Below are 27,505 nucleotides of genomic sequence, written 5' to 3'. Positions count from 1 at the left end.
TTAAAACTTGAAATAAAAAAAAAAAGAAAGAAATGAATAGATGCTCTACCCTGAAGCCAGTTAAGAACCAGGTCTGATCTGGAAGAACACGTGGTTTGGAGACTTCTTAATGTTACCACCTTATTGAGAGGTAGTGTGAAGGATCAGGATTGTTTCCCAGGATTTATTCTGAACTTGATGCATATGCATTTCAGCTTATGCTGATCTAGGAGTCTCTGTTAGACTCCTGTCCTAGTCTGACATTGCAGTGTTTCCTTTTCCCCATGGGAATCAAGGATATAGAGTTGTGGAAGAGAATGTACCAATCAAATACAAAGACTGTAAATTCTGGCCAGCATCTGACACAAAGTGTATTCTGAATAAATATTTGACAGTTTAATTATATTCCCATAGGGTTGTCAAGCTGTCTAATAGTCCTTGATATATGACAAACAGAAGAGCAAAATGACACAGAGAGACATTTGAATGCTATCTGAGCCATACTTTCTTCCAAACTGCTACTAAATAATCAATTTTTAAAATACCAGTTTTATAAAAGAAGAGCAAGAAAATACCTTTCTCCTGTGAATCAATAATATAAATAGCATTTGTGATTTTTCAGTCCTAAACTGAGCTCAGATTCTATTGACCACTAGTAAAACACTCCTTGTAGGTAATAAACTCATTGGCTAAACTTGTAAACCAAGTTAAAGCTAAACAATTAGTTGATTACCTTCTACTCGTGTTTTACTAGTGGCCAATAGAGTCTGAATTCCATTTTGAATTTAAAAATCACAACCATTTATCCTAAAAGTGTTGCAGTTCAAAACCAATACATGTGTCCAGTGCACCAGTCACCTGACACAGAAGACATTTTGAAGCACATTTATGGAAAAACAAAGGTGAGGAGAAGAAGAGAGACATTGTGAAGAGACATGGTGAAGAACAAAACTGTTCCATTGTCATTTTGTTTTCTTTTGAAATGTTGCTTTCTTTTAAATTTTATTTTAAGTTCCAGGACATATGTTCAGGACATTCAGGTTTGTTACATAGGTAAACATGTGCCATGGTGGTTTGTTACATCTAACAACCCATCACCTAGGTATTAAGTCTTGCATGCATTAGCTATTTATCCTGATGCTCTCTCTGCCCCCGCCCGCAACCCACAGCATGCCCAAGTGTGTGCTGTTCATCTTTCTGTGTCCATGTGTTCTCATCGTTTGGCTCCCACTTAGAAGTGAGAGCATGCAGTATTTGATTTTCTGTTCCTGCATTAGTTTATTGAGTATAATGGCTTCTAGCTCCATCCATGTCCTTGCACAGGATATGATCTCATTCCTTTTCATGACTGCACAGTATTCCATGACTTAATGTACCACATTTTCTTTGTCCAGTCTATCATTGATGGGCATTTGGGTTGATTCCATGTCTTTGCTATTGTGAATATTGCCAGAATGAACATACGTGCATGTGTCTTTATGGTAGAATGATTTATATTCCTTTGGGTATATACCCAGTAATGAGATTGCTGGGTCAAATGGTAGTTTTGTTCTAGGTGCAAAGAAAAAAACTTTTAATGGGAGAAAAGATAGAAACATGAAGTTGGTATCTGGAGTTGATCTATTATTGTATCAACCTACTAATGAATGAGCTTGTTTTTAGTAAACTTATTATATGTGACTTTTACTAATCCTTCCCCTGAAGCAACGAAACATCTTTCTTTACCAGGTCCAATAAATAGCTCTCTGAGTTCAGCAGTTGACCTCATTTTAACATTCACTTAAAATTTGTATTCCTCTTTATTTTGTTCTCCTTAAATTTTACAGACTTCACTGACATGAGCCAGCAGAGATTTCATTCACAGATTTCTTTGTGTGTCCTCAGTGCAGAACGTGGAAGGAACTTGACAAGCTAACCAGGAGGTGTGTAGTCCCCCCAGACTGAGTAAAGAAGACATGACATGAACTCAGCAAGCCAATGATGGTGAGACACTTCTACTGCTTCAAGAGGGAGCTCAGAATTCAATTAGAGATGCCAGAAATAGCTTTCTACTACAACTAAAGTACTGAGTGGGAAACTACATGTCTCGGCACACGAGTGAAGGTCTTGCTATTCCTTTGTGTCATGGATAGAACAGAAAAAAAGAGAATATGGAGCAATGAAAAGGTAAATGTGAAAAAGTTTCCTCAAGGAACAATATTTAGTTTTCTACACTTGATAATGAGTGTCAAGATATATAGAAAGCAAAATTAAAAAGAAATATGAGGAATTTTCTTAAGAAGAGTTAAGAAGAAAGAGGTTAACTAAACCAAGCAAAGCATTGAGTGAGGACAAAAAGTGAAACAGATTTGCTGCTGTCACTGCTACTATATACCACAGACTCTCCAAAAAGAAAAAAAAATGATATGGTTCAGTCTTTCATAATACAAACCACAGTCTTGGCAAAGGAGCAAGATATAGCAGTGCTGGGAAAACTTCAGTAATTTGCACAACTAAATCAACAGCTATGAACACATCTGCTAAACTCACAGTACATAAAACTGTCTTATTTTTTTTTTTTTATTCTGAGAAAAGCATGTCTCCAGTAGATAGAGAGAGCAACAAAATAACAACTCTCTAAATTTGATTAAAACAGTAGTAATAACATCAGCAGCTATCATGTGTTCACTTCTTGCCACCTGGAAGGTGCTATGCCAATCCCTTTATGTGTATTTTCTTATTAATCCTCAAATTCCTTTACACATCAGGCACTGTTAAATATATTTTACAGATGGAGAAATCAAGCCTCAAAAAAATTGAGCAATTTAGGTAAATTTACACAGAGTGTTAGAACCAGGCTCTGATCCCAGGTCTGCCTGATATCAAGTTTGTGCTCTTTACCATTATGCTGTACTGCACAGGGTGACAAAGTGCTTAATGATGTAAAATCAGAAGAAACATTTGAAAGAAAGTGGCAATACTATTCTAGAATTTCTTCTGGCCAAGGAACACAATTATGAGTATGCCCTACTGTATTAGTCTGTTTTGACATTGCCAAGTAAAGACATACCTGAAACTGGGCAATTTACAAAAGAGAGAGAGGTTTAATTGACTTACAGTTCAATGTGGCTGGAGAGGCCTCACAATCACGGCAGAAGGCAAGGAGGATCAAGTCACGTCCTACATGGATGGCAGCAGGCAAAGAGAGAGAGCTTGTGCAGGGAAACTCTCCCTTAAAAAACCATCAGATCTCATGAGACTTATTCACTATCATGAGAACAGCACAGGAAAAGCCTACTCCAATGATTTAATTATCTCCTACCAGCTCCCATCCACAACATGTGGGAGTTCAAGATAAGATTTGGGTGTGTACACAGCCAAACCATATCATCGATAACAAAGAAAAGCAAATTTGCTCTACTTTGAAAGAGGTAGCTGGATGAAGACAGGCAAAACCACCTAATAATCATGGTTTTAACTTAAAACTGGTATTATCCTATATTGATGTCCTAACTTAAAGGTACAATGCACTGTCTACAGTAGAAATAAACATAGGTTCTAACAGCACAGGCCCATCTCAAGTAAACAGTTATGTATCCACAATTTCAAATTTCATATAACATAGTAGATATATATTGTGGGTACCTACACAGCATGCATCTTACCCCATTTTTCCCCAAGGCTTTATTGACAATCAATTTGGTTAGAATTAACCATCCCCAGTTCCAAAAATTGGCTGTAACTGGAATAAATTAATCAGATAAATTCCATTATCATTGCCTCAGTGATTCACCTATGGCAGAGCATGTGACCCAAGTTGGTCCAATCAAGGTGTACTAGTCTGTTCTCACGCTACTATAAAGAAATACCTGAGACGGGGTAATTTGTAAAGAAAAGAGGTTTAACTGGCTCACAGTTTCACAGTTTTGCAGGCTGTACAGGTAGCATGTCTGTGGGGGCCTCAGGAAACTTCCAATCATGGTGGAAGGTGAAGGGGAAGCAGGCATGTCTTATGTTTCAGAAGCAGGAGGAAAAGAGAGAAGAGGGAGGTGTTACACATTTTTAAACAACCAGATCTAGTGAGAATTCACTCACGGTCATGAGAACAGCAAAGGGGAAATCTGCCCTCATGACCCAGTCATCTCTCACCAGGACCCTTCTCCAACACTGAGGATTACAATTCCACATGAGCTTTGGGTGGGGAGACAAATTCAAACTATATCACAAGGTAAAGCCAAGGATTTGTGTCTGGAGATTTGAAGGGAGAGAAGAGTTCTTTCATTTGGACAGTCCAGTGAAGGACAGTGAAATCTTGAACACTAACAGACATTTTGCTACCATAAGGGATGCCAACCTGTGATGGTTAATATTGAGTGTCAACTTGGTTGGATTGAAGGATGCAAAGTATTGTACCTGGGTGTGTCTGTGAGGGTGTTGCCAAAGGAGACCAACATTTGAGTCAGTGGACTTGGAAACACAGAGCCACCCTCAATTTGGGTGGGCACCATCTTATAAGCTGCCAACATGGCTAGAATAAAACAGGCAGGAGAAGTTAGAAGACGCAGACTTGCTGAGTCTTCTGGTCTTCCTCTATTTCCTATGCTGGATGCTTCCTGCACTCAAACATAGGATTCCAAGTTGCTCCGCTTTTGGACTCTTGGACTTACACCAGTGGTTTGCAAGGGGATGTGGGACCTTCAGCCACAGACTGAAGGCTGCACTGTTGACTTTCCTACTTTTGAGGGTTTTGGGACTCGGACTGGCTTCCTTGCTCCTTAGCTTGCAGACGGCCTATTGTGGGACTTCACCTTGTAACTGTGGGATTCAATATTCCTTAATAAACTCCCTTTCATATAACATCTATCCTGTTAGTCCTGTCCCTCTAGAGAACCCTGACTAATACACAACCCAAGGACGAAGCTGACACAAAAAGTAGGACAGTACTGGAAGAACTGCAGAACTAGTCATCTTGATCAAATCATGCCTGAATCATGCATTTCCTATTAACTCTTTTAATTCTCTATACCAACACACTGCCTTTGTTTAAACTACAAGTTAAATACAAGTTAAAATCTGTTTAATACAAGTTAAATTTAATACAAGTTAAATTTATATTTGTTTAATACAAGTTAAAATCTTGTATTGTTTTGGTTAATCCAGTCTGATGTAACAATATAAAGTGTTAAGAAATCAAGCTTATTACCATTCTACATGTTAAGAACTCAAGTTCATATTCCATGATGCTAACTCCTCTTCCTTAGTGTTGATATTCCCACTTTAATTGTTTCTTAGGAAATAATAAACACTTCCCACCACACAAAATGGTGGTTGTATCTACCTATAAATATCGAATATTCTAGCCAAGAATGAATTTTACCTCCAGTGGATGTCTGGTAGATATCTCAAACTTTACATGTCTGAAACTGAGTGCCTGATCTCTACTCAACATTTCAATTGTTGGCAATTACATCTTTCCAGTTGCTCACTTTCTGCTACTTTCCCCTACCCCCATTCTACTTCAGGCATACAGGCCTCCTTGTTCTTATTATAGGGCAGATATTTACTGTCTTAGCCTCTTTCAACTGGTTGCTTTCTTTTCCTGATATTTACCTGATTAAGTCATTTTCTTGCTTCAAATATTTTCTGAGATGTCACCTTCTCCATGAGACTTACTCTGTCTACGCTAATTAAAATTGTATCTGCCTCTCACACACACACCCTTCTCTGTTCTGTCTTTTCTCATGTGACCCAACACTTTCTAATATACTGTTTAATTAATCTATTCATTTCATTGCATATTTTCCATGTCTTATCATTAGAATGTAAGACTCATGAGCATGCATTTTTGTCTCTTGTCTTAACTGATGTATCCCAAATACTAGAATATACCTGACATGTGAATAAATCTTTGTCATCTGAATGAGTGACTCACTCTGCCCTCAGCAACCTGGCAGTTATCCTGTCCTAAGGAGTGTAGGGCACACTAAGCTATGAATTAAAAATCTTTCCACAAAAATTGATTTGTGATTATTTCCTTTGGAGATTGGACCAAATATATGAAGAATTGAACTTAGAGATTCCAAAATCCCATAAGCAGACACAATGAGATTCAGATGACTGAGTAACCCTGATAGGTTAGTCCCTGATGGCATATTAACTCATAAGCCATCTTCCCTGAATCTAGTGTGCTCTCTCCCTTCAATTTGGGTTTGCTGTAGCAAATAATTTAGAGTTTACAACATGGGTCTCATATATTGTGCTAGTCCAACATATGGGTATGCATGGGATCATCCTGGATGTCATTTGTCAGACTGATAAGGTTTGGCTCTGTGTCCCCACCCAAATCTCATCTAACAGCTCCCATAATTCTCAAGGGTTATGGAATGGGCCCAGTGAGGATGACTGAACTATGGGGGCAGGTCTTTCCCGTGCTGTTCTTGTGATAATGAATGACTCTCATGAGATCTGGTGGTTTTAAAAATGGGAGTTGCCCTGCACAAGCTCTCTCTTTGCCTGCTGCCATCCATGTAAGAGGTGACTTGCTCCTTCTTGCCTTCTGCCATGATTGTGAGGCCTCCCTAGCCATGTGGAAGTATAAGTCCATTAAACCTCTTTTTCTTCCCAGTCTCGGGTATGTCTTTATCAACAGTGTGAAAACAGACGGATGTACAGACTACAGAGTGTTTCCAAGCCAAGTCCATTGGCTGTGACGTTCCATCAATAATCTATTCCTTAGTTCACTCAATCTTTCATTTGTTAATTCAAGAATATTTTTTCTGTGCATTGAGAGTGCTAGATTATATGATTGATACAATACTTAGCTTCATTCATTATAATAATGTGTTTAGACTTTGACAAAACTAGCTAACGCATAGTTTCTAAAGATTAGTTGATCCATCCTGGAGATAAGGTCTGAGAGGAAATCTCAGATGTAGTGAAAATGTCTTAAAATATGAGTAGGATTTAGAGGATAAAGTATGAAGAATTGCAGACAGAAGGAAGAGCATGAATGAAAGCATGAAACATTAGGGAAACTAGGATGTATTCAGGAAGCCACGACTTGTTCTGTAAGACTGGAGTGAAGGAGAGAGTGTGTGTGTGTGTGTGTGTGTGTGTGTGTGTGTGTAAAATAAAGTGGATGCCTCTAGAAAGATAGTATAGGTCCGATAATAAAGGCCTTCAAATAATATCCTAAGGAATTTGATTTAGCTTTTGAGAATTATAGCCATTGAAAGGTTAAAACAGTGGAGCTACAGGATTATATGCTGATTTTAGAAAAAGTCTCTGAATACATTTCTGAAGAACAGATGAGAGAAGACAAAACTTCAGGCAAGGAGAATAGTTGGGAAGATATCAGAGAAACCAACAAGATAATATGACAAGGGATGCTCTAAAATGCTCCTTAGATTTCTGTATCTGAGAAGGGCAGGTTGCCTATGGGAAGAGGAGTAAACATAGGGCGAGATAAGGGACCAACACAGTAGAACAAAGAGTGTGTTCAAAGATGATTGTTGAATTCTGTTTTGAATACACTAAATATGAGAGACTTGTGGGTATTGTGGAATATCTAGTTTGAGATTTCAAACTTACTAGAAGTTTGAATTAGAATTTGGAGGTAGAGGATAGGATTTAGGTTTTTACAACATGTCAGAATAAGTGGTGGAATGCATGAAGTGAAACTAGGAGAAAGCCAAGGATGGGCACCAGAGAAAAAAATGACTCACACAGGGACCTGAAGGCAGTGACTCAAAAGGCAGGAAAAAGCAAAACCTGGACACCTCCTAAAAGTGGAGAAAGGAGCCAAGTGTTACAAAAAGGCTTTGTCCCTATATCCCAAACAAGTCATCCTAGAATTGAAATTTCTGTTAAGTGCTAGACGCATTTTTGTCATAGCATGCCTTATCCATGCAGAGGAGAAACTGCCTCTTATGTTCTGAAGTATCTGGTACATGGCAAGAAGGTTCCTTCCATTTTTCCTTGGTGTAACCTGCCTGCCTGTGTTGACACTGGCTATAGTCAGTCTTTGGGCCCTGTTGTGAACCTTCCTGTTCCACTGGTTTCTATTCACCCACTGATGAACCTTGGCCAGCTACACTTTTGCTTTGACTGTTCCACACTTTGTCCAGCCCCTATTCACTCCTGTTTATTCTGGAATGCCAAGAGACGTGAGTCTATCACTTACATATTTCTATTGAATTGCTTCTGTGGTTCACTTTTTAGGTGCCAGATTACTTATTCTCTCCTGAATTTCAATTTTCACAGTTGCCACAAGTGATTTTTTGATCAAGCAGTTTTGGGAAATATTGGCCCAAATAAGTGATTCTTAAACTATGTTGTTCTTAAAAACTATCTGAGGGCTATTATTAATGTATCCCAACTCAAAAGAGTCTAATTAAGCACATAGTCCTTGAGAAATAGACTATAATCCCTGCTCTTTACCTTGCCATTAAAAGACTTTTAAACTTTAGTCTCAGCTTTCACTAGTCTCCTCCCATGACACATTTCCCTTAATGACCCACTCACAATCAGCGAGGTCAATGAATCACCTATAGTAGAATTATGTGAGATAGTTTCCTGAACTTCAACCTAGGGATAAATCTGAAACTCAAGAATTTCTATTTTAAAATAAAACCCTAAGTAATTTGAATGTTAAAGAGCCCAGCCGGCCAGGCGCAGTGGCTCAAGCCTGTAATCCCAGCACTTTGGGAGGCTGAGGCGGGCGGATCATGAGGTCAGGAGATCGAGACCATCCTGGCTAACATAGTGAAACCCCGTCTCTACTAAAAATGCAAAAAGAAATTAGCCGGGCATGGTGGCGGGCGCCTGTAGTCCCAGCTACTCGGGAGGCTGAGGCAGGAGAATGGCGTGAACCCAGGAGGTGGAGCTTTCAGTGAGCCGAGATTGCCCCACTGCATTCCAGTCTGGGGGACAAAGCAAGATTCTGTCTCAAAAAAAAAAAAAAAAAAAAAAAGAGCCCAGCCCAGAACTCCAGTTCAAAACACGCAGTGGTGGTGGCATTCATACAGGTTAAAGATGAATTAGAATTATCTTGTAAGTTTGATCAGAACGAGTGTACCTCCAGATTTCTGTTGTCTTTGAAGTTGGGGATTGGGATACATAGTTTAAGAAAGTTTTCCAGAAGAATCTGAAAATCCCAGATTTTCTCCGTTTTTCTCTCTCTTTCTTCTTTCTGCCTGCCCGACCCCATTATCCACCTGAAATTGTCCATCAAATTTATATCTTCAGGTCATATATCAACTCATCTATAAAGATGTCTACATATTCACATTCGAGCAAGATTAACTGCTCTCATAACTGTACTCAAATACTTATTAGATATTTATAATACAAAATTTCCCACATTGAATTATAGTTGATGGCCTCTGTGTCTTTCTTGTCTACTTAACCATGAATTCTTCAAGAGAAGGTGCTGTCTTCTTTACCTTTGTTATGTCCAGAGCATACTCAGTAAATTATATTAAAGTAATTAAGAATTGCATGTTTTATCAACACAATAAAACAATTCTCTCAGTAAAAGTAATAAGTAAGACAAGTTTCAGTTTTGCAATGTTGACACCCTTGTCTTCACCAAACTCTGTGTGGCTAGATGCAAAGCAGTTCTATCCATGCGTTCCTAAATTTCTAACTATGAATATTGGTGTAGTCATCATCATCTCCTTTAAAGGTGTCATCTCCACTATGGGAAACTTTATGATGAATTCCAATATTATTTTCTTTTAAACTCAAAGAGAGTTATTAAAGGCTAATGGCAGATTTTTTTCACATATTAATGCCCATTCCTGCAAAAAGATTGCATATCCCCACTCACTTCAACTCAAACATAGTCATGTGACATTCTATGACCAATCACTATGAATGAAAGTGCTGAGCATTAACTTCAGAGCAGAAGCTCTAACAGCCAGCAGATGATTACCAAGTTGCTTATTTTTTCCATGCTGCAAATATCATCAGTGTTCTGGGTTGATATTGTACCATCAAAAGGAAAACTAAAACAGGACTGCAGTTGAGTCATGTGGATATGTAAAGAAAGAACAAAATACACTATGCTTTTGCAAACCACTTAGCACAGTTTGGTATATCCTGCCTGAGAAAATGCTCTTGTGGCATTGAACTCTTGACTAATCATAAGCATCTTAGAGTTTCCCAAGCAGATATGACAATTAACCTGAACATGGAAACCTCAGCTACTGGGTTTGCTATGGTGTATTCAACAATGTTTTGAGCTTTTTTGTGGGGAGGGAGTGAACACGGGGACATTTAGAATTCTGTGTGTGTGTATGTATGTGTGTGTGTAGGGGCTTGGCTGTTATAGTTATGGGGGAAGTACTGTCATGTGGTACCTAGGGGCTACAGATGCTATACATCCTGCAATGCAAGAGAGCCCTGCTTAAGAATTGTCAAGCCCAAATACCCATTGCTTTGGTGGAGAGACACTGGACCACGCAAACCAGTAACAAATGTGCAGATTCGTTAGTTACTTTCATAGTGGGTTTATCAAAAGTGTGCACTAGAATTTAACCTTCATTTAAGCAGATTATTGAATCTACTAGTTTGTCAAGAATACTCTCATGTATTTTTCCAAACGCTTGTTCAGAAAGTCATTGCATTTCTAATTTTATGGTAAATTCTTGAGGCAATTTTTTAATCAAAGGGTCATGTATGAAGACGTTTTTCCTGACATATACTGTTCTCCCTCCCACCAAGATTTTTAATTGTTACTAATGTAGGTATACATTTATTTATTCCCAGTTTTACTAGTTTTACGTTTTCCTGCCCTTTAGAAAATATTATCTTTTGCTGCTATCCTTAACAGATGTTATATATCTGCACACTGACCTTATAGCTCCTTTCCCCTTTGTTTAACAATACCATACATATTTTGATTTTTCATCATAAGCTGATCCTGCCACTTCATCATCATTCCTGTTGCTATGCTCTGATTTTCCTCTGTACCTTTTTGTTATTCTAGGAAGAAATGATTCCAAAGAGAATAAATTCTGCCTTCCAGAAGAAAATTTAATATTATACTCAGAAACTGATGAATCTTTTTCGTCTTCTAATAGATCAAACATTGTGTTATATCTCTTGGGTGATACCTGACACTGTAAACTTATATGCAAGTTGCTGTTTCCTGTCAGCTCATTGCATCCTTAGCATTGCTACTGCGTGTTTCTCTCCCTTCCAAGTTACTCTTGTGCATTGCATTTAATATACGTATTTCTTACTTGTGCTGGGACATTAGTGTAATTTTACTGGCCTCACTGCTTCTAGCAGCACCTTGTATCAACTGTGAATTTGGTTGGAATACTTCTACTCCCTTCTCTTTATTTAATTAAGTACCATATTTAACTTTCACCTCGAGGGCAGTATTTTACATAAAGTATCCACAGACTCTGGTGGAATCCAAGTATACTGATCACTAAAATGTCAAGAAACCAAGAGTGCCTGTCATCTTTTCCATGGATCCTTAGTATTAGACCAGGAAGATTGGATGACTGAAAAAATTGGCTTGTCCTAAGACACAAGAAAAGACGAATAAAGGTATCCATGGCCAAATTTTAGAGCATGAAGCGAATAAATAAGTGAGTAATATAAGTAACTTTCAAAAACAGCAAGTCTTTGAGGCAAAATCTATTTTCTTCTTTCTCTAAATCTGGATTTATTGTGTATATTGTCTGTAGTCATGGGGTGCATTCTAAGTCTTTTATTCCATTTCTTTTTATCAAGTCCAAGAAAGCAGTGTGAATGTTAATAGGTACTGAATAAATCTTGTGATCACTGTAGTACCTTATAATGATGTGTTCCCAAGTTGCCATATCATGGTTCTTTTTCTTTGCAATCCTTCATTTAATTTCAATTCCTTACCTTGCTGTTAATATTCCTGACTATTTGAATTCATTTTAGAGTGCATGAGATGCTATATCAAATGTTTTTGCTGAAATCCAAATGTATTACATCTCTCACATTGCATTCATCCACTAATCTTGTAATTCAATAAAAAAAAAAGCAATCAGATTTGTTTGGCATGATTTGTTCTGTGTAAACCCTTGCTGCTTATTGCTCAATGGTGCTTAAATGATAAGTAGTGCTCAACGCAAATTTCCTCATCTAACTTCTCGTTTTAGCTCAGAAAAGTCTATAATGTTTTTGTTCGTAGATTTCTTTCTGGCACATAGCTAGTTTCTAGGTCCTAAAAACCAGAGAACAGAAAGACTACACTAGCTTTATTAGAGTATATATTTTTTTGCTTTTATATTATTCCTTTCCCAATTTATTATTCCTACATTTTCTTGTTGGATTTTCATTAAATTTACTATGTGAGTAATTTCTTTATTATTATTTTCATACAACATCTATTTAAGAAAAGTGTTAGTGAAGGTGCAAGAAAACTATGAGAATACAATTTATTTCAAGAATCTCCATTGAGATTGTTATATTTATACAGTTTCTTTCTCCATATTAGTCATGTAATATAAGAAAGATAGATTTGCAATTCATCTCTTAAACTCAAATGTACTGGTGGTAGTCACTTGATTTTTATGCATCATTTTCATTTGGCTATAATTTAAGAACTTATCACTGCTTGTATTGTGTCTCTCAAAGAAGACACGTTGGAGTCCTAACCCCAGTACCTCAGAATGTGACCTTATTTAGAGATAGGGTCTTTATAGGGGTAAGTTGAAATGAGATCATTTGGGTAGGTCTGAATTGGTGTCCTTCAAAAAGAGGGAAATTCAGTCAGAAACAGAAATGCGTACCGGGAATATGAGACAGAGAGAGGATGTCATCTACAAGTCAAGTAAAGAGGCCTGAAACAGATCCAGCCCTCAGAAGGTACCATCCCTGCTCACACCTTGATTTTGGAATTCTAGCCTCTAGAATTACAAGGTAATAATTATCTGTTGTTTAAACCACCATCTGTGCTACTTTGCTACAGCAGCTCTGGCCATCCAGTGTAGTACCTATCTTTGTTGTTGTTGTTGTTGTTGTTGTTGTTGTTGTTGTTGTTGAGACAAAGTCTTGCTCTGTCCCTCAGGCTGTAGTGCAGTGGCCGGATCTCAGCTCACTGCAAACTCCGCCTCCCGGGTTCATGCCTTTCTCCTGCCTCAGCCTCCCGAGTAGCTGGGACTACAGGCGCCGGCCACCTCGCCTGGCTAGTTTTTTTGTATTTTTTTAGTAGAGACGGGGTTTCACCGTGTTAGCCAGGATAGTTTCGATCTCCTGACCTCGTGATCCGCCTGTCTTGGCCTCCCAAAGTGCTGGGATTACAGGCTTGAGCCACCGCGCCCAGCCTGTAGTACCTGTCTTACATGTACATTATTTTGTTATCATCATTATTCTGCTTAGATTACACTCTTCTACAATGTGATAAATATTTCTGGTTCTTACTAATCACTGCTTTTATGCACATGTACCACTACAGCAAGCTTTAAGATACTTTAGGAATCAAAATATTCTTGAAAAAAATGGAAGAAAAAAAGGATATTATATATCCAGCAGTTTTCCACTTCTAAATTTGGATGATATTATTTTTAGTGACTTTGAGAAAGACTTGACACCCAGGAGTTAATTCTATTTCTTTTTAAGTTGTCAATTACTTGGGGGAAATACCTGTCATCCATTGGGCAAGGGCTTAATGAAACGGTAAGATAAGATCCCACATCTTTTTATAGGTATGAGGTGGGGACACAAATCAAGAGAAAATTTTTGGCTTCTCTCTTTTGGGTTCTGAATCTTGTGAGAAGTAATGCAAGAATGGAAAGATAGTTGGTGATCACTGATTTCAGCAACGGTAACTTAAATAGACCTATGATTTTTCTCCTGCTGAAAGAATCAATAGTAATAATCAATAAAAAAGAGTTTTTAAAGCAAAGTTTTCTATTATTCCATCAGTTTTGCCATCTATTCGCATCCTTCCGCTATGCTCCTTTTCTACTTAAAGCAGGCATGGCCATGCTACATTCATTTTCATGAAGATATATCTAAAATTTATAAACCTTAAAATCTACCCAGTTCAGCCTCACGCAAACTCAGATGCACATGTTCTTAATTCCTATAAATTTCCACAATTGGTTGACTGATAAAATAGAAGATGAAAGCTATTATGGGTCACCACAGATATATAAGGGGAAAAAAGGTTAATTTTACCAGATATAGAAAAGTTTTCCTGTTTGCGATATTTGTTCTGGAAGGATGTTGTGATAATTTAATCATAAAATTTCTCCTGCAAGGCAACTCATCAGGTTATCTGATCTAGGGTGCAGGTAAAGAGTCCATTTATTTTCTAAACTTTAAGAGTAAGAGTGGGCACTGTTAGCAATATGCTGAAAAAACAGATGTAAACAGGAACTGTCCTGAGACAAACTGTTGTACATAGGCAGTACCAAGTTAGGAGCTTCCTTTTACAAAATACTCACTGCAGTGGACAGGTAGATCAAGGATTGGAATCCCTCACTGTCGGAAAGATCCTGTGACTCACTTCTGGTGCCCTTCCTGAGCATCGATGGTGGTGGGGTTGGGCCAGGGGGCCAGTTGTTAGGTGTGGTCCACAGCATCCACCAAATGGGGCCTCTTGGCTTCGAAAACCTCCTAACCAGTTGCTAATTGTTGCTTGGAACCAGCAAACACTCACTAATACAATGACCCCTTTAGAAAACAGTAAGGACTCCTAGTATGTACGTGTGCACAGCAAGTGGGCAGTTGATAAATGCTTTTAATCAAGACGCTCATGATCAAGGCAGTTCACAAGTTAATGAGTCAGTGATCTGCCCTGCCTTGATTTGAACTTAAATTTTCAACATCCTACTGCATTTTATGCCATATAGACCTACCTTAGTGATTAATTACTTTATTTGATAGTAACTGGTATGATTGAACTTAAACTCTCATAAATTTGAGTAAAAGTATCCAGGCTTTTCACTGCCATCAGCAATCTTAAAGCTAGTTATTTACTGTACTCCTTTTATATAGGGTTTAAACCACATTGTTGAGCACTAAATGAGATATGACATTATATATCATCCAAGTGTGTATTAGATCTACGTGGGTTAGTCTCAGTTTGAGGACAGGGATCACTTTTTTATAACTCTATTATATCTTCCATAGAATCTACCTATGAATTTGGATCCAGAAAATACATAGTCCGCTGATGCTATGGTGTTGTTTAAAACTGATTAGGAAGATATTCCTATTTGGAGATTCTGAAGGATTGAGTAAATGGATTTCCTAACATAGAACAAAGTGAAATGAATAATCCAGAGTATGTTCTAATATGAGTGAATTAATACTCATTCAATGAATGAATCAGTGTACAGCTTTTCTCCTTTAGGATCTAAATTATCCAAATATTTATTTTCATATTTCTCCTTGTTTTGGTTTTAGAAACACTGCCTCAGTCTTTCTACAGAATCATAAATTCTTGTGAAAATAAGTGAACAGTAAACACAGGGGAAGAAGTCTTTTTTCACTTGATTCTATTTCATAATTTTCTTGATACTGCATTTCAGAGGTAAGCATGTGAAATAATTTGAATGGCAATTTTATGAGTTACATTTGTAATATTTACTATTTATATCTGAAAAACAGGCTCTTCATAAAGCCAAGTCAGAAACAATGAACACACTTGGAATGCATCTCATTAGGGGTTGGTATCACAGGTGTCCCTTGGTATATGCTAGAGATTGGTTCCAGGACTTCCACATGTACTCAGATCTGGGCATTCGAGTCTGAAAAGTCAGAAAAATATTCAGTTTCTGTTTTAATTTAGCAAGTTCTTAATGTTTAAACCAATAATATGGTGAGAGGATAGTGTAGAGAGGGCCAATTTATCTCATTAGCCTAATTTTACTTTAGTTAAATACTGTTATTAGATCTAGCATGTTTCTGTTTCGGAATTTTTTTTTCCTAAACAACGTTATCTGAAATTATTATAGTCCTAAAGAGTTTAATAATAATCTGTAGTTGCAATATGTTTGTGTCTTTATGATACGTTAATCGAATCTATTAATTCAAACTAAAGAAATATGAATTCAAAATATCAGTTTGTTGTTTGATGTGGTTTGTTTTAAGGGGCTGCTTGTAAATATAAATATAAAATACTGAGTGATTTCAAAATATTCAACATGCTACTTAAACTTTTTTTCTTGCAATGGCTATTGGAACTATGTAAAATAGTGTTTTACACAACACTATTTATACACAATGTTCATTTTTTTCCTTAATAAAGCTATCAGGCCAGGCATGGTGGCTGACACCTGTAATCCCAGCACTTTGGGAGGCCAAGGTGGGTGGATCACGAGGTCAGGAGTTCAAGAGCAGCCTGGCCAAGATAGTGAAACCCTGTCTCTTCTAAAAAATTAGCCGGGCATGGTGGGGGGGCGCCTGTAATCCCAGCTACTTGGGAGGCTGAGCCAGAGAATTGCTTGAGTCCAGGAGGCGGAGGTTGCAGTGAGCCGAGATCTCACCACTGCACTCCAGCCTGGGTGACACAGCAAGACTCTGTCTCAAAAATAAATAAATAAATAAAGCTATTAAACTACAGTATAAAATCAAGACCAACCTATTAGTAAATAAATTACAATTAATTAAAATTATTAGAAAGCATAAATTTGCATATTTAAATTACTAATTGTAATATACAAAAAAGTAGTTCTTTGACCATTTTTATTTTTATTTATTTTTAGTTAATTTTTTTTTCCTTTTTTTTTTGAGATGGAGTTTTACTCTTGTTGCTCAGGCTGGTGCGATCTTGGCTCTCAGCTGATCACAATGGTGTGATCTTGGCTCTCAGCAACCTCCATCTCTCAGGTTCAAGTGGTACTCCTGCCTGAGCCTCCCGAGTAGCTGAGATTACAGGTGCCCGCCACCATGCCCAGCTAATTTTTTGTATTTTTAGTAGACATGGGGTTTCACCATGTTGGCCAGGCTGGTCTCGAACTCATGACCTCAGGCAATCCACCTGCCCCAGCTTCCCAAAGTGCTGAGATTACAGGCATGAGCCACTGTGCTTGGCCCTAAAAAAAATTTTTTTTAAGACGGAGTCTTACTGTCACCCAGGCTGGAGTACAGTGGTGCAATCTCAGCTCACTGCAACTCCGCCTCCCAGGTTCATGCTATTCTCCTACCTCAGCCTCCCGAGTAGCTGAGAGTACAAGCATACCACCACACCAGGCTAATTTTTGTATTTTTAGTAGAGACAGGGTTTTGCCATTTTGGGCAACGTGGTCTCTAATTCCTGAAATCAGGTGATTCATCTGCCTTGGCCTCCCAAATTGCTGGGATTACAAGCGTGAGCCACTGTATCTGGTCTCCTTGACCATTTTTAATAATACTTTATGAATAAAAAAATCTAAGCACTTTAGAAATAGATAATGGTGATGATTACACAACGGTGTGAATGTAATTAATGCCACTGAATTGTATACTAAAATACAGTTAAAATGATTAGTATTTCATATACATTTTACCACATTTTTTTAAAAGTATAAAAATATTTGTTTAAAGAATGTAATGTTTGCAAACATTTTTAAGAATAAAGAAAAATATTTCTGGGGTCATTGAAAGTAGAGTAGTATTTTGCAGTTTAAAAAGTAATGACCAGGCATGGTGGCTCACACCTGTAATCCCAGCACTTTGGGAGGCCAAGTCAGGAGGATTACTTGAGTCCAGGAGTTCAAGACCAGCCTGGGCAACATAAGAACATGGGGAGACCCCATCTTTACAAAAAAACAAAAACTAAAACAAAAAATGACCAAAAAAAATTGTGAGACCTCACCTCTGTAACAAATACAGACATTAGCTGGGAATAGTGGTGCACACCTGTGGTCCCAGCTACATGGGAGGCTGGGGTGGGAGGATCACTTGAGCCTGGGAGGAGGTCAAGGCTGCAGTGAGCCGTGTTCGCATGAAACTCCAGCCTGGGTGATGGAGCGAGATCCTATCTCACAGAAAAATAAAAATAAAAAAAGTAATGTCACGTGTGTAATCTTAATTTTTTTCTTCCCACCAACCTTGCCAATTAAATTCCCACATTAAACTTTCTATAAGACAAATAATTTTAATGTTACCTAAATGTGTACAAGAATGCCATAGTCCCCTTTGCAGAAATATGTCATTTAAAACAATTAATATTCTTTCATACAATAATTTATGTTTCTAGTCTTTCTTTCTTTTTTTTTTTTTTTTTTTTTTTCTTGAGACAGAGTCTCACCCTGTCGCCCAGGCTGGAGTGCAGTGGCACCATCTCAGCTCACTGCAAGCTCCTCCTCCCAGGTTCACACCATTCTCCTGCCTCAGCCTCCTGAGTAGCTGGGACTACAGGTGCCCACCACCACGCCCGGCTAATTTTTTGTATTTTTAGTAGAGATGGGATTTCAGCGTGTTAGCCAAGAAGGTCTCGATCTCCTGACCTCGTGATCTGCCTGCCTCGGCCTCCCAAAGTGCTGGGATTACAGGAGTGAGCCACCGTGCCCTGCCTCTAGTCTTACTTTCTATTTTAAAAACCATTTTTTGGCTTTTTCTGAATCATTTGACTTGAATCTTCCATGCTTTAAAAGTTTTCTGAAAATTCTATTACTTTCGGAAGTCCTGTCTAATTATGCAAATCATGGGGATAGTGTATATAACTTTCTGAAGAGTTTGATTAGTATTTCTATTTCTTCATTAAGCTGTACCAATCTCCAATAGAAAGAAACAAAGAGGTACTTCAATCAGTTTGGTTTCTAAATGCTTAAAGACACTTAAAAAAAAACTCAGTTTATTGTTGTTGTTATTTACATAGTGCTTGATTTCTTTTTAGATTTTTCTACAAGGACTATTCAAAAATGATAAAAAAAAATTAACACCATGTTTCAGCAGAATGTGTTATTATTATAGATATTTTTGTCATTAGAAATTAAATCAGAAAAGCAGCTAGGTTCAAGTTCCACAAAAAGGTAGAGTTCATGATTTGCCTGTGACCACGACATCTTGACACAAAGACAATCTGGTTTTGCCATTGGCTTCAGTTTCTTATCAGACAAAACCAAGCAATTTGGAGGCAGTAACATAAGTCACTTACCTGTGCTGCCTGGCATGTGGGAGTCACTGAAAAAATTTAGTTAGTTCCCTTCCCCAAATTTCTCCATGATATATTTATTGAAGGATTTATGTGAAACAAGGTATTTAAAGATATTAGAACATAGAACTGAAAAAGGATTTATCAGGTGTCCTGGTACCTAAATTATCTAAAAAGAGAATAATATATGGAAAAGTAGTACAAAGACATTACTTGAGTGCCGTGGTCATAAACTATTAAAAATGACAAGATGATTAGGAGGCAGTCAAAAATTTAGATGACATTTATCAGTTTTAGATGTGCTACCTTTCAGAGTGATCACGACAGTCCAATATTTTCAGTTTCTGGGCTTTTATTTTAGATTTAAATTTTGAGCATATTTAATTTGCTATAATCACGATTTTCATAGCATGTTTTCTCAAACCATAAGTATAATTTTAATACAACCAAATGAATTAAAAATGTTCGTCCCCATAGAAGCATAAATATAATTTTAGAATGAAAGTAAATAAGAATATTGGAGTCTATATGCAAAAAAGGCCCTACCTTACATATGAATCCATAAACAATAGCTACGGTATATACACTTTTAATTGAAAATTCTAAAATCATTAATATTTCTGTAAAGATATCCACTAGTCTAATCAAATTCTCATCTTAAACTATACTTTCCACAAACTGCTTATTTTTTTTAAGTATGTCAAAGTGAGTCTCATGTATTAAAAAAAGAAGTCCTAAAAGTACTAGTTGAGCTCTGAATAAACTGAGTTAAATTTTCTACTATCATGTCCAACTATTACCATCTTTTTGAAAGTTGGTTTTTGCAATTCTTAGTAGAATTGCTTAATACGTACATTTGCCTTCTTTATATTTTTTCCACCATCACTTTTACCCAATTTGTATTTTTTTTGTAACTCTATTTCCTCTCTTCTCCATACCAAAAAGCAACTGGAAAACAGCTTACTCACTTCTTATTTTTAAATTTTAATTTTTGTTTTCTAAGATTCCAAGTAATAAACATCCAAATGACCTTCTCCTCTGTAATGTTTTCTCATTATAAGCTCTGAAAAGGTTGCATGATAGACAAAGTGGCTCATTTTAGAAATCCCTATGATCTGGCAAAATTCTGTAACTTCTGGCAATATATTTCTTTCCTGGTTATATAAAGACAAGTTGACTCATTTTTACAATTGTTCTTTTGAGTAATGGACATATTTTACACATTGTTCTTACCTAATAAGTAATAATCAACTAGCAAATAATAAGATCACATAGTAACTCATATTAACACCACCAAAAGAAATGTTTTAAAAAATAAAATCTGGATTAGAAAAATAAAAACTGTTATTACTGTTATTATCATACCTTCTGTTTTTCTCTCTCATGACATAGTATTTTCCCGGGGGCTGGGGAAGGATTTGAATAATCTAAAGGCTTGATGTGATTACCAGACATTTTAGTGGAATAGATGAACTTTAATATAGCAAACTTTCAAAATTATTTATGCAGAATAAGGGGAAAATATCCCAGTGGTAAATAAAAACGAACTGTAGTACTTTCAAATCCTAGCTGCCTCAGCAGAACTCTATTGTTCCTGAGTAAATCAGTTAGAATCTTTGCTACACAGTCTTCCTCCATGTGGTGTTCTGAATAACAGCCCTGCCCCCACCCCTTATATCCGTGTCCTAATCCCTAGGACCTGTGAATAATTATCTAGCCAAAGAGACTTGGCACACATCATTAAGTTAAGGATCTTGAGATGGGGAGATTGCCCTGGGTTATCTGAGCATCCCCTAAATGTAATCACAAGCGTCCTTATAAGAGGCAGGAAGGAAATTTGAGTGTAGCAGAAGAGTATGTGACCATGGAAGCAGAGATTGAAGTGATGTAGCCAGGAGCCAAGGAATGCCAGCAGACTTTAGAAGTGAAAGCTGGAAGAATCTCCCCTGGAGCCTCCGGAAGGAACCAGACCCAAGGACATCTTGGTTTTAGTCTCTTAAGGCTTCTTTTGAACTTCTGCCTCCAGAACTATAAGATAAATTTGTGTAAATTACTGAAGTTTTGGTGATTGGTTACAGCATCTACAGGAAACTAAACCTCCAAGATCCTTCTGTGATTTGAGAAAAATGTTCTGCACTGTCAGCCTTGTGGATTTTTATTTTGAAACACTTTTCATGGACTTAAGAAAAATTATTTTTCCTTAGTTATTTGAGATATAAAAGTGTTCGTTGCAATTAATCTATTGGGTATTAGCAGGTCATCATCAAGAGACAGCAAACAGCAGTGAAGATAAAAGCTGAGAGAAGACATTACATCATTAATGAATGATTTCTATGTTTGAGTAGCCAATTCAAAGAGAAATTCAAAACACAAGAATCTTGCAGAAATCAGCTGCCAGATTTATTAATCTACCTGAAAATAAAAACATAAAAACACAACCAAAAAGTGGAATAAAAACAGAACTTAAAAAATTTTAGATACATTTTCCAAAAGAGTTTATAATGTAATATTTTCAACCCTTCTGTATTGGAAATACACTTAATGTTGGTCAATTATGTATTTAGTTCAGTGAGTCACTACCTTAAATAGCAAAACATATAGTTTGTCCTTAAATATTATATAATTAATACCATTTCTGCCATTGATCTCTTGTGATAACGCATGGCCCAATTCTTCCTCACTGACTGACTAAAACTAGACTATTAAAAAGAAGAAAAAGGAGAAAAGGGAAAAGGAAAAAAACAAAAGAACAAAAATGAATCCTCAATACAGTTTTCATTCAGAATATATTTTAAAGACTCACTTACATTTTCTCCTTCAATTTCACCAAATCTCAATTATATATCTCAATTCTCTTTCCAATAAAACTTTCACTGAATATTTTAACATCTGTTTTTATTCTAAGTGCTGTAGATGGCCACATAAGCATAGTGGGGGGAAAAGGTTCTGATTTTTAAGGCATAGTTTTCTTTTTTAGGCCCATAATGGGCCAAAATAATACATGATGTATATGAACAACAATCACTGAAATCGCAGGTTACATACGTATTTTGAAATTGGAGTATTTTTTTGTAGGATTAAATGTGAAGAGTAGCAATTTTGGTGTTTGGGTTTCTCGATAACTGCTCCATTTAGAGAAATGAGCTGTGATCTGTGTAGTTTTGGAAAATGGAGAGCTGGGGGGATCATCTTTAAACAACCTTTTCCATGCTTATCATGAAATGCTTTTATAATAGGTTTATTTTGACTTTGTGTTTAGAACTTTTTTTTTTTTTTTTTTTTTTTTTTGCATTTTGCTATAGACTCGTTAAAAAGGTTGTTCTTCTGGGATATTATTGATAGACGGAACAAAATTCATGTCCCTTGCTTGAATATTTTAGAAAGCTCTTCAGAGATCCTATATCCCCATTGACTCATGTTTCTTTCAAGGTGAATGAAACAACATACCCTGCTTTCAATATTTTCTCCAAATGCAAAACAAAAACAAAACAAAAAACTTTGAAACTTTAAATCTTTAAATCTTCTTTCAAACAATCCAATCACATTCACAGAAGTGTCCAAAAAGAGATGATGGATACTATCAGTGCCAGCACTATGTCATACAGCAACTTCCTCATATTCTTTGACAGTTTGTAAATAATTTTCCATATCACCAAAAGTTACAAAAGGTTCCACAGTTTCCCTTAGCAAGCTGAAGCTTACTCTTCATTTGTCAATGTGCATAAAAGCTGCTTATAGCATAGCATGGCGTAAGCTATTTTTTAAGCAATAAATGGTTTGAGTCATCTATTTTGTCCTGAAATGCTATCTGTAGTTAACTGCACTGCTTATAAATGGTCATAGTAAATTCAGCATGAAAGAGAATATTACAGAAAAGACAGCAGCAGAAGCATTAGCATTATCTAATATTTATATATGTTATCAACATAACACAGCAGTAAAAGGTTTAAATGCATATCAATGGGTACCATGTCTAAAAATTACTATAGTACCTATTTAGTGTATTGGATATTTTTCTTAAAGAGTGCTTGCTGTAACTAGAACAGCATAATATGTGATTTAGTACAGTTAATTCTTATCGATTAAATAATGTATTTATGTACTGAAGAAAGTGAAAAGGAGACAGATATTTTTTGCTTCATTTTGATTCCAGATTTAACATTTAAATGAAGGTTCCAAAGGACCATGACATGTCATTATTTAACTGAAATGGGCTTCAAAATATTTAAAAGACAGTATGACTTGTATCTAAACAGCAAGGTGGCACCAGATAGACATAATGCTACTGGCCTATGACTCAGTTTGGAGCCAGAGTCCAAAATTGTGCCCCTCATTTACAGTCATGGTGATTATTCAACTTCAGAGAGAATTACCCATTTTATGGTTATCCTCTGCAAGTCATATATAAAGCAAAACAAAACAACAAACAGCAAATGCGATCGCTAAATACCTTTTTACAAGAGGTGCAAAAAACAGTCATTTCTAACAATTAAACTGCCATTTACAGTAGATTGGGTTTTTTTGTACACCTGCAGAGACTCATAAATGATAGGGGAAAATGCCCAAGGCAAATAGTCTCCAAGTGGATATTTACACAACGTGAAATTAACTGTATCATAGACACCCAGAGAAAATAAACATTATCTTATGTTGTTATGAAATCAAATAGACATGATATAGTTTCATCATACTCAAAACTTGTAGGACCCCATCCCAAGCCTAAGTAAAAAGTAATCCCCAAATCCCTCTGCCCATTCACCCATTAGCTTCCTGTTACACAGAATAAATGTTTAGATTACTCCCACCCACCCTCAAATAAAGTGCACAGTCCATGGCAGACCATAGAATAATGCAACAGGAAAAGCCCCTTTTTGTGTATTATTATTAAAAAATAAAATACAAACAACAGAAATAAAACAAAGATTCCGCGATTCTCTGTATCTTGCAGAAAAAAGGAAAAGCGCAAAAACGCCCTGCTTGACTGTCACTTGTGTTAATACACGTAGCCTTCGTTGTAGGGATGGGGGTTGCAGCAGCCCCCTTCCGGCATGTAGGCCATGCTCTCATCAAAGTGAGAGAGAGGCACTGTGTCCTCCTCGTTGATGTGACGTTCCATGTCTGTCTTCAGCAGTGGGCGCTGGTTATCTGGAAAGGCCATGGAGAAAAGGGCTTCTGGGTCACACACAAATTTGTAGACATATCTCTCTCCAGCCACCTGATGATAACATGGAAGAGAAAAACCCATCCTCACCATCGCCAGATGGGGAAGGACAGGGAAGGTAAAAAGCAAAAACGTGGTTTAATATACCAGAAAGGATGGGTAACTCTGGCCCCCAAAAAGCAAACAACTAATAGCAAATACACATCCAAAAAAAAAAAAAAAGTCTCTACTTTGTGGAATAAACTACAGTTCAGTCAAGGGAAATGCAAAATGTTGACCTTGAATCATAATAGTTAATTCCAGATATAGCTAGAAAGCACAGGAATTTGCTTGTTTTAATATAGAGGTAAACTTACATTGTTGTTTTGAAAAAAGTCATTATTTTATGCAGGCATTTCATATTGAAAGTTTTTTTCTGCATTCTGAAAGGGAGTATCTACAAATCTGTACTTTTAAGGTATAATCTCCCTTTTAATATTACATATCTGAAATGGTATAGAAACTAGATTCAAAATTTAAAAGAAAAATGTGCTTTATTCCCAGTAAGACTAGAGTAGTAATTCACTGATTCACAGAGTAAACTGATTCTTTACTTTTTTTCTTTTTTGGGCACTATGTGTTTTCACAAAGGAAAAAAAAAGAAAAGAAAAAGAAAGAAAGAAAAGGAAGGAAGGATACATAGCCTCATTTAAATGAAAGATGGATCAAAAGGACAGTATCCTGGGTACATCACTTTTAAAAATGAAGGCAAGATGCATTAGACAGAGTTAAGGATGTGTGTAAAGTGTCAAATTGAAGTAAGAGGTGTAAAAAAGTGAAAGGAATTTAAAATACACAATGCCTAGGGAGGAAATGAGAAAAAGAAATGTGACAACTGCCTGGAATAAAGAAGTAGCATAATTTATAGGGTATGACATACCCCAAACTTAAATTCTGAAGAGTAATGCTTTCCTAGAAAATTATAAACAACTGAGTGAGATGAATACGCCTCTTGTTAATAGACAATGCTGAGATGCTCTCAAAACCCAGGGCGGGTGGGTGGATGAATACAGTTCTTTGTATTAACTTTGATAGTCACTTTGTATGGGTGTGTAGAAGTATGACATTTTAGAAAGCTGAAGGTGACACGATACCTCCATGTCCCTGTACATCAACAAAGGCATTTGCTAGTTGATTTTTGATGTGGGGCAACAGTGTGTTCCTGGGTTATAAAGTATCGCTGTATCTTTGGGGGAAAAGGAACAGTTGCCAATGAACACTGCTGCTCTGAATTCAAATGTAGAACTTTTTTTTTTCTTTTGCCCTAAATTTAAGTAAGAGGAACCACTTTAGAGAATTCAAACAATCTGAATGTTCCTAGGTTTGAAAGAAAGAACAGTTAGTAGTTTTTATGAATTTGGACCTGTTTCTTAGACTACCTCTCAGGGGCTTTTTCCGTGAAATGGAGACAGGAATGGCGCCTTAGAAAGCCCGTTGCGAGGTTGGGATGGAAGTCTGCAGCACAGAGCACTGTGGCATAAACAGAGGAGTCTGGCATACATTTATTTACTTTAGTCCTTCATACAAAGAAAATTAAGATCTTAAAGGTGAAGTGATGAAATGACCATAAACATAAAAATAGGCACTATCAGGAACAAAGCTGAGATAATAAATCCTAGTTTTCCTTTATTTTTTATTTGTTCAAAGTATATGGAGAAAAAATAAAATAAAATAAATGGCCTGCATACCTCTGAGTGTTTTATAACATGCTTTGTTTTGTTTGGGGCTGTGGAGGAAGAGACATTTGCTTTAAGTACTGGACTTCCTTTGATGGGTTGCTATTGGCTATACTTAGAAATTATGTAATAAATGAATTAAAATGTGTAACATGCAATCAAGCTTATACAATCTCTTAAAGACTCTGCCTTTCCTCACTGCTTCCTTCTGTATTCCTTTTGAATAAACATTTTTAGGGCTACTACTTCATTTGCTGGACTATGTTAAATGCTACTGAGTCTGGAACAAGGGATGATAACCAACCAAGGGAAATGATGTCTTCCATTATTAGTAATACTATACTAACATGGAAAATGCTGTACATTAAGTATAGCCAAACTGCAACACTGAGACAGACAGAAAAAATGGAAATTTTTCCAGGGAGATAAATCAAAAGTAAACAAGGAGATAGCTTTAGAGCTGTGCTTTCAATGGCTGGATATTTAAATTATGTTTTATCTCATAAAATTTCAGAAGTAATATGCGGATACTGAAGGATAAATTAGAAATTAACAATTAAGTTAAAACAAAGGGTCTATAATTATATCATCCAGAATATAATCACCATTAACATATTGGTATATATTGTTCTAGGCATTTCCAAATTTTGAAATAGAAGTACACATAGGCATTGTCTATAAGGTAAATATACACTATTCCATTGTTTCTTACTTCTTCCATAATTACTAAAATTAATTACCAGTTGTCAATTTTTTTAACGTTTAGATGTAAGTTTTTTCTCGAATCTTCTAATTTTTTATGTCACATACACCACATATGCCCACAAAGTTTTACGTTAATGAACAAATATGGTCATATAAATATTTTCTCCTACTTGTTAAAATACATAATTCAACATCATAGTTTTTGCTATTTAAAAAAGAACAGCATAGTTTTCCTCTGAATGACTCTACTAGAATTTACTTGAACATCAGAATGGTACACATGTGAGAATGTGATTAGCTGGGTGCAGTGAAGAAAACCTGTAATTCCAGCTACTTAGGAGGCTGACGCAAGAGGATTGCTGGAGCCCAGGAGTTCAGAGTCAGCCTGAACTGACTGGGCAACATAGCGAGATTCCTTCTCTAAATAAGTAAATAAATATAATTTTAAAAATAAAGAATGTGAGTAATGCATTGGGGGAGTCAGTGTGTGGCAAGAAACAGTAAGAAGAATGTGAATGAGAAGGGTAAATATAGTCATAAAAATTGTAAGGGGCCTTGATTGTTATGCTAGTTACAAGTTCTGTAGACTTGAACTATTGCCTGTCCATTAAACAGCTTGCCCTTTCTTTCTTTCTGTCTTTCTTTCTTTTTCTTTTTTTTGAAACAAAGTCTTCATTCTGTTGTCCAGGCTGGAGTGCACTGGCATGATCTTGGCTCACTGCAAGCTCCGCCTCCCGGATTCATGCCATTCTCCTGCCTCAGCCTCCCAAGTATGGGACTACAGGCACCCGCCACCACGCCCGGCTAATTTTTTGTATTTTTTGGTAGAGACGGGGTTTCACCGTGTTAGCCAGGATGCTCTCGATCTCCTGACCTTGTGATCTGCCTACC

At 36.7% G+C, this 27,505-nt stretch overlaps 1 protein-coding gene across 6 annotated transcripts in view; it reads right to left on the bottom strand.

Moving 5' to 3' along the window:
* Window positions 1-15,588: 15,588 nt before the first annotated feature.
* The window catches only part of ETV1 (ETS variant transcription factor 1), a 102,778-nt gene continuing 90,861 nt past the window's right edge, over window positions 15,589-27,505 (bottom strand). For 4 of the 6 annotated variants that reach the window (XM_077997006.1, XM_077997004.1, XM_077997002.1 and 1 more), the window contains one exon: window positions 21,412-24,248. In XM_077997006.1, the coding sequence (XP_077853132.1) occupies window positions 24,027-24,248 (222 nt within the window). In that variant the 3' untranslated portion in view covers window positions 21,412-24,026. Of the gene's footprint in view, window positions 15,705-17,640; window positions 17,915-21,411; window positions 24,249-27,505 lie in introns of those variants that run through there. The other 2 variants (XM_077997007.1, XM_077997003.1) reach the window with 2 other exon arrangements.

The sequence above is a fragment of the Macaca mulatta genome, chromosome 3, assembly GCF_049350105.2.
Source record: "Macaca mulatta isolate MMU2019108-1 chromosome 3, T2T-MMU8v2.0, whole genome shotgun sequence".
Taxonomy (NCBI): Eukaryota; Metazoa; Chordata; class Mammalia; order Primates; family Cercopithecidae; genus Macaca; species Macaca mulatta.
Note: the sequence above shows the minus strand (reverse complement) of the source record. Positions and strands in the feature narration are given on the sequence as shown.